This window comes from Geospiza fortis, unplaced genomic scaffold (assembly GCF_000277835.1).
Source record: "Geospiza fortis unplaced genomic scaffold, GeoFor_1.0 scaffold23, whole genome shotgun sequence".
In the NCBI taxonomy this organism is placed as follows: Eukaryota; Metazoa; Chordata; class Aves; order Passeriformes; family Thraupidae; genus Geospiza; species Geospiza fortis.
In genome coordinates, this window is record NW_005054303.1 from 13,310,259 (window position 1) to 13,318,578 (window position 8,320).

The window sequence follows — 8,320 nt, forward strand, 5'->3', positions numbered from 1 at the left end:
GAATGATGCCTCTGCTGACTAAGAAGGAGACACACAGAAGTCGGGAGCAGCCCAGGGGTTCAGCTCGCTGGAATGTTGCTCTCTGGACCTCCCACCGCCTGGGCCCTCACTCCCTGGGGCTCCCAGCACTGCACACTCCCTCATGGAGCCTCCCTGGAAGAGGACATGAGCACAGAGCCCTCCTGAGGCACAGCCATACCTGCCCTCCTCTGGGCAATGGCCAGAAGACCCTTCCCTACAGCAAAGCAACCCTGGAAGCTTGAATTGCACACACAGTGTGACTCTTGGATCCTCAGAGGCTCTCTCAGCTTACTAAACACCTTCCCTTCCTCAAAGGGGTAAAGAATCTTTCACCCCTTTAACCTGAGACACCAAACTCTGTGACTCACCCAAAATCACAGCACTTCCTTGTGCCCCTGCCATTTGTCCTTATTCAAGGCAAGAAACGACACCAGTATCAAGAGATTTGTGTTTTCTGATCCTCTCTGATGTTGAACACCATAATTTGACCTTCTGTATCTCAGGTTCACAAAATGCAGACCAATCAATTCCCAGGGGCTCCAGGATGAGCACATCTCCTCTCCGGGGGGTTCTGCAATGAAGGATGAATTAGCTGAGGAAATTCACAGCGCTAAAGCTGCAATGCTACAGGCAGGGCCACACCAGGAGCACCTCCAGCTTCCCAACTGGAGCACAGCAATAGTGTCACACACCGGGGGAGCACCAACCTCCTGGCCCCCTGAGATGTCACTGCAAGGGCAACACTCAGCACAATCCCTGTGCTCAGTTCAGTGATTTCTGTGGGCAGGGCAGGCCCACAGGGCTGCCAGGGAGCAGCTGGGAGGGCTGGGCTGGCACTGCAGAGCCCCTCACCTCACCACAGCCCTCAGTGCCCCATCCTGTGGTGCCCACAAAGGCAGCTGAGACCATGGAGCTGTCTGCAAGCACCCCAATCACCTGCCAGCCCTAAATGGGACGTTTCAGATTTAACCATCCTGAGCTGACCTGAGCTATCTCCACCAGCCTCCCTAATTCAAAGTACAACTTCTCTGAGTGCTCTCCTTGCTTTGCTGCCTGATTTGCCTCCAGGACAGGCTGTGTGATGTAAACCAACCTGCTTGAGGCTGGATTTTTCTGGAGCTGGGAGGATTTGGCACCTTTTATTACTCACGTGTAAGGTGAGTCCCAGAAATACCACAAACAAGCCCAGCAGGCTGCCTGAGGAGGGAAGGATGCTCAGGTATGCTCTGCTCCTTGGATAAAGGGCATTAATCTAAGCCTTTGCACCTCTGGAGCAGTGAGAAGAGCCTGGCAGCACCTCCCAAGGACCTGCTGCATGTCTGAGCTTTGACATCTTCTTCCAAAGGGTTTCTTCAGCTCAGCTTGCTGTTTGTAAGCAAATCTCACAGCAAAGTCCTGTCTGGCAGAGCAGCAGGTGCAGTGATCACAACATCCACCAGCCCAGGCAGGCACAGGGACGTGCCTCCACAGAAATCCATCCATCCATCCATCCATCCATCCATCCATCCATCCATCCATCCATCCATCCATCCATCCATCCATCCATCCATCCATCCATCCATCCATCACCACACAGCAGCAGGACAGGAGAGAAGGAACAAGTCAGACAGCAGCTGCTGGTATCAACTCGAGTGGCAGCCAAGCCAAACTGTGTCAGCAGTGTGAGACCCCCACAGCATCCAGCAGCCATGAGCTCCTTCCTAGGAATGTGCTGCCTCACACCAGGACATGGGAAAAGGGAATGGCCCTAAATCATCACTCACAGAAGGCAGAAGTACACTCCAGAGGGGAAATGCCTGCACGGGGAGGACAGTGAATGTAAAGAGTAAAGGCTTCTCCCTTTCCCCCCTAAGCAGTGTTAGCCCAACTGAGATTGAACCAATTCATCCCAATGCCTTCAGTTTGAAGGTTACACTTTTGGCTGGGGGCGGGGGGCTCCTCTCGAAGGACCAGATGTGCCTCATTGCACTTGATGAGGCACGTGGGAGAAATTAAGGGGCACATGACACTTGCTAAAAAGCATCACCTGGGAAGGTCTAAACTACATTTAGTACTACTAACTACAAGGTCCAACTCATTTCTCTTCAACCCTGCAGAGGAAAGCAGGCTCAGAGGCACAAGTTGTGTTTTTAAGCTCCTGTAAAGCACACGAGAAGAGCACCCTGGTTTCTCTAATCCTGCAGGATGGGGCAAACCCTCTCAGACAGCCGTGCAGGCAGAGCAGAGGCTCCAAGGCTGCTTGATGAGGGTAAAGCTCCCAGCTGGGATGGGCTCTGCTCCCTGACAAGCCACAGGTGCTGTTCCCTGGGGGTTAAAAGCAGGGCAGGAGCAGGGCTGGGGGCTTTGTGTCAGTTGCTGCACCCATGGAGGGCGTGTCGCCGCTGGAGCGGTACCTGGAGAGCTGCAGCGAGCAGGTAAGGGAGGAAGGAAAAAATCAAGCGAGGAGGGGGGAAAAAAAGAAAATTACGCTAAGCAAAAAAGAAAATTATGCTAAGCAAAAAGTAGCTGCGTTGGCCGGGAATCGAACCCGGGTCAACTGCTTGGAAGGCAGCTATGCTCACCACTATACCACCAACGCTGCGCTGAGAGCAGGGCCGCAGCTGCAGGAGAACTGCATCGTTATCGCACTCCTGCCGGGTGAGCCCGAAATTCCACAGTCCCGGGGGGTTCCTCCCTGTCGCGAGGGGTTCCTGCTGTCCCGGAGCTGCCGGGAGCATGGAGGAGCTCTCTGGAGCGGGAGCTCGCTTGCACTCCCTGCTTGGAGGGGTGCTGCTGCCCGCGAGGGTCAGCCCGGGCGCTGGTGCGGGTGCGCACCGAGAGGGCAGCAGGCTCCCGTCTCCTCGTTAGTAAATGTCTGCAAATATTCCTTATTTCGGTGTTCGGAATGGTCGTACTCTACCCACTGTAAACAACGTGTTAAGTCTCATCATTCCCTTTTCTGCTCCCCCAGCCAACCCAGTAAGATGTGCTCTTCAGAGGGTTGAGGAAGCATTCCAAAGAAACACTTGAATAAAAATGTTGTTTTGTTTAAGGAGCCTTGTGCAAATGCTTAAATTCCTAATTTCCAACAGGAAAAGCTGTTGTTAAACAGTGTAATTCAAAGCAAAAGCCAAGTGTTCAGTTGGTTTAGTTAGGCTCATCCTGATCTCAGGTGGTTGTAGGAACAACTGGGAGAGGGCTGGATTCCACAGCTGAGCATCCTCCTTACTCAGGGAACAAAACTTCTTCTCATCCTGTTGTAAACTACTTTTCAGCTCAGAAAACAGGCTTAACACGAGCTGTTTAAATACAGAGACCATCCTATGGCAGTGGGTAAAGCCCTCTGAATGTGCCTTCACAAAGTATATGACGTGGTAATGTATAATACAGCTTTTAGAAGTGATAGTGAGCTTTTTATATTTCACATTTGCTGGTATCCTTGATAATAGCAGATGTGTGATATCACTGCAGGGAGGGGAAAAAAATAATCCAAGTCTGTTGCTTAAGGCAGCTGGGTTTGATTTGTGTCTACCTGAGTTGCAGGGATTTTTGCAGTGGCAGTGAAAAAGGCTGTTTCCCCTCAAACTGCCCCAAACTGAGGGATCTCAGAAGGATCTGTGAGTGAAATCTCCTCCCTGGAGCTGCTGGGAGATGGCCAAAGCTATGCAGTTGGTGGGGCCTTGGTGAAGTTAATTAACCCAGAGTCTATAGCAATAACCCTTGGCAGCCAGCCCAATGCAAACATGGTCTTGTGCCCCTTTTGCAGCCTCTGAGCATCTGTCTGACAAGAAGGAAATATTCCCCAGCACTTAACCCTGTCAGGGCTTTTCCTCAGACCTCTTAGGTGCAAACCTGATCAGAAAGGAAAATTTGCTTTCTGTTTCTACCTGCTCTATGCAATTTACTCTACTTTTTGAAAACTTCACAGCTGTGTGACACTTCCAGCCTCATGTACCACTCATTTCTTCATCAGCTTCTTTAAGATATGTCACAAACTGGCTTTGGTTGTTTGTTTGTGGGGTTTTTTTTTTACTGTTATGTTCATTCCTTGATGCCCATTAGTATGATGTCAGTAGTCTCACAGGGAGCTTTTTGTATCATTTTCTCTACATTGTGGTTCCTACAAAACCTTCCTAATGAGCTCCTGCACAGCTAATCCTTAGTCCACTGGAATTCTTGCTGAGACTGTGACTTCCTTCCCTTGCTGCTGCCTTGAAAAAGATCTAGTTAAAATAGATGTATTTTTGTGATTCCATAAGATTTTATTTGTAACTATTAATTACGTATTTTACCCTTTTTTCTGAAGGGTAAAGGAGTACATAGATTTATCCCTCCCCCACCAGATCTTCTGTGGGGCTCTGCATTTAGAGGTCAGTTTTAGAAGCAGTTTTAATCGTGGGTGTTGGCAATGCTTTCCTGATTGCATCTGTATTCAGGCTAGTGAGGGTTCTCTGGGAGGATTTGTCACTTTGTCAGAGTTCTCCAAGTGTCTGCAGGCAGATATGCTGCAAAGTAGGAGCAGAGATGTCCCCATGTGCATGGCTGGGTTGCCAAGTGAGCTGCCTACAAGAGAGCAGCACTAGCTCAGGGCTGGGAAGCATTGATCTGGAAATCCTGCTCCTGCTGGAGGTCAGGCACTTGCTGCCAACTCCAGGGCCTCAGTCTCATGCACCACTCCCTGTTCTGATTTGTGCTTGGACTTTTCAAGTCCTTCTGGCTCTTGAACCTCAAAATGCCTGATTAAACACAAAACCTCTTGTATGGATTCTTTAGTCCAAGCTGTCACCTGCTGTGGATGTTGGCAGAAACCACCTTCAGAAAGAAGCTTGTGCACCAAAGGAGAGGGAATAAATCCTGTCATAAAACTCTTGTCTCATTGACATGATGATGCTTTTTAAACAGCTTTTAATAATAAAAAATAGTTGATGAGGGAGGACATCAGCATGACAGAGCTTACTTGCAGGTGTGTTGTGTGCTTGGTTCTGCTGACTGTGGTGAGGCTTTTTTTAGTCCCATCTTCTCATCTCTAGCTTCACTCAGGCTGGTGGCCTCCAGGAGCTGAGGAATTAATTGCTGCTGGTTCTGTGAGCTGCTGCCCTCTGTTGCACAAAGCAAAGCTGACACTGTCCCCTGCTAGCCGAGAGAGGAAATGGAATAATATACAGAATGGGAGATCAAGACAGTCAGAAAATGCTGTCTGTCTTCCTTGGAAGAACTCATGAGTGTGATAATGTGACAGTGGCTGTGAAGGGTGAAGTGCCACAGTTGTACCTGCATTTCTCAATTTGTGCTATTCAGGAATTCTCTAGAGTGCCCATGGACTGTGGTGAAAATGCATTATACAAGCTACCTGGATTTTTATACACTCACAGACAAGCAAAGGACACACTTTCAATTTTAAAACTAGTCTTTGCTAAAATATATATTGGGGAAAATGATTGAAACTTCCTCATTGACGATTAATCTTAATTTACTCTCCCTGTTACAGTAACTGTTTTAATACAAGACTCCTTAATGGCACTTTTTCTTAATTCAAGGATGACTTCTCCACTAGTCCTCATCTGTTCACTCCTATGAGCCCTTATGATTTAGAACTTCCAATTCAAGCATCTTCCCAGTTAAGTCAGTCCAAGGAGCTCCACACAGACTTCTCCTCTGTGGACCTCAGCTTTCTCCCAGATGTCACCCAAGATAACAAAGAAGAAAACCTCTCTGAGGATGGTCAGGAAACCCAAAAAGAGCTTGAGGGGTCACTCTCAAGTAAGGAGGACAGTGGTGTTTTCATGGATGAGAGCAGCTTGTCACATCCAGGTGCAGCTCAGCCATCTCCTGAAGCTCCTGCCATGTGTCCTCCGATGACTCCGATCACCCCGGAGACATCTGCCTCAGAAAGTTCTGGAATAGTCCCCCAGCTGCAGTAAGTTATGTGTTATTTATGTAGCACACACACCATAGTCCGAGTTTGGCTTAAACAGCAAGGTGTTGCTCTGACTTTTCACTTGGAGAACGCAGCATCCATGGCTTGGTCTTAAATAACTGAAAAAATTACAAGAGTAGTTTTTTGTAGGAGTAGTTTTCTTCTTGAAGGGGAGAGGTGGAGAAAATGAACTGACAATATTGGGTAAAAATATGAAGATTCTTGAGAAGGAGGATTTCCTCCAGGAAACAGAATGTGAAGGATGACAGCAGACTCCAGGGGTTTAAAGATGTCACTCTGCTTTTTCAAAAGGAAAAACAAAACTGAGTGTGAGAACCTCTGGCCTCATTAAGGATGCTGTCCTGTCTAGGATAGAGCAAATCTGGAATGCTTTATACCTGTAGAAAAGAACCCACCCCTGCCTACCTTAGGTGCTGTAGTAACTCTAAATAGTCAGTAATGGTTCAATCCCGAGCTGTGAAAGGCTTCAGTGATGCAATTTTTGGAAGACACACAAACTTATAATTCAGAGACTAATAATTTCACACTTTGTTCTATCTCAAAGTGCAGTTTTGGATTGAGTTACTTAAGTTTTGCCAGAAGTAGCTCAATGCTTGAGTGGGGAAGAGACAGGCAGGAAATCAGTTGATGGCAATTATTAATTGGAATGTGACTGTACTCCTGGGGGGTGGCTCTGCAGTGGCTGGATTTTGCAATGAGAGAATTCTTCCCTCATACCACAGGAATATCGTGTCAACTGTAAACTTGGCTTGTAAACTGGATCTGAAGAACATAGCTCTGCATGCCAGAAATGCAGAGTATAACCCAAAGGTAAATCTTGGACTCAAAGCTTTACCCTCACTTCCCTTTCCCAGTGCTGATGTATCCCAATGCTCCTGTGACTGTGCTCTTAACTCTCCTGCTCCTAGCTGGGTGGGAAATAACTTCAGGGTGGGAAAGAAACACTTAAAAAGCAAATATGTGTTGTGACAAGCTTGGAAAGTGTTAATTTTTGTAAGACTGAACAGAAATACAGTTTAATTCCTGTCAGGTTTTCCTTTGAATTTGTAGAGGTTTGCTGCTGTGATCATGAGAATCAGGCAACCACGAACAACAGCCCTCATCTTCAGTTCAGGAAAAATGGTCTGCACAGGAGCAAAAAGGTATTTTCCTGATTGTCCCCTTCCCTCTAAAGGTCTGGGTCTTGCAGTTATGCACATATTCTGATGAAGAATGTCTGAAAAGTCTTGCTTAAAACATCTAGCAAAGGACTAATTGCAAGAAAAGTGAAGCACTGATATTGAAAATCTTGCTTTCTTCATGATGGCACCTTAGCAATTTCTGAACTGTGTACTTCTGTCCCTGAATTTAGAGTGAGCTGAGCAGACATCAGTAGAAAAGCTGCTGAAATTCCCAGAAATTGTTAAGGGACTATTTGCATTTCTCACCGATTTTTAAAGTGTTTAGGACATAACTTGTGTCTGTCAAGTCCCTCTTCAGTGTCTGTGTTCACCAGTCAACACATCTGCCTCTAGAGGAAATGGGAATTGGGGAAAGCAAAAATTTATTTCTGTACTCTGAAGCTTTTTTCCCCTGAAGTTCAGCAGAGACTGCCTTGGTTTTTATATGCCTGAACAGTCAATTAGAATTAATTAACTCATGTTTAAGAGACCCAGCCCCTACCACCACCCCAGGTAGGTGACTGTACTGGTGCCTGCAGTCTAACTCCTGGATCAGCACTGAGCTGTTTTGAGGAACTGAGAAACCTCTCAAAAGGGGAAGTGCTGAGTGATGAAACATCTCCAGTGGGTTCAACCAGACCACAGGAAGGTGAATGAACAAGTGCCTTATTCCTTTTAGCTCTCTGCAGCAGTTCTGGGGATGGAGCCTTGCTATTTTGAGTGGCAGGATCTCTTTTTCTGGAGTGCAGATTAGCACAGTGGTGGCTATAAACTGAATTCCACCTCAGGAGCAGAGGAAAGCACAAATAAAAGTTGTTTTTTCCCCCTTGGCTCTTCCTTCAGTGAAAAGCTGATCCAGCCCATCCCTGGAAGTGTTCCAGACCAGGTTGGACAGGGCTTGGAGCACCCTGGAATAGTGGAAGGTGTCCCTCCCCATGGCAGGGGGTGGAACAAGATGGGCTTTAAGGTCTCTTCCAGCCCCAGCCATTGTGGGATTCTGTGATTTGAGGGCTGTTTGGAGATTACAATCAAGGTTTCTTCCCTCAGTGAAGAGCAGTCGAGGCTGGCAGCCAGGAAATACGCACGGGTGGTGCAGAAGCTCGGCTTCCCTGCCAAGTTCTTGGACTTCAAGATCCAGAATATGGTGGGGAGCTGTGATGTGAGGTTTCCCATCCGCCTGGAGAGCCTGGTTCTCACCCACCAGCAGTTCAGCCGGGAGGAG

General features: G+C 47.6%; 1 protein-coding gene and 1 non-coding gene across 2 annotated transcripts in view; one reads left to right on the forward strand and one right to left on the reverse strand.

Moving 5' to 3' along the window:
* Window positions 1-2,384: 2,384 nt before the first annotated feature.
* Window positions 2,385-8,320, forward strand: part of TBPL2 (TATA-box binding protein like 2) — a 9,302-nt gene continuing 3,366 nt past the window's right edge. The window contains exons 1-5 of the mRNA XM_005417960.1: window positions 2,385-2,435; window positions 5,538-5,917; window positions 6,661-6,748; window positions 6,989-7,080; window positions 8,146-8,320. The exon at window positions 8,146-8,320 is cut by the window's right edge and continues 14 nt beyond it. Coding sequence (XP_005418017.1) covers window positions 2,385-2,435; window positions 5,538-5,917; window positions 6,661-6,748; window positions 6,989-7,080; window positions 8,146-8,320 — 786 coding nt within the window. The remainder of the gene's footprint in view (window positions 2,436-5,537; window positions 5,918-6,660; window positions 6,749-6,988; window positions 7,081-8,145) is intronic.
* TRNAG-UCC lies at window positions 2,528-2,599 on the reverse strand. The gene has a single exon. It is a non-coding gene; the product is annotated as a tRNA-Gly (tRNA).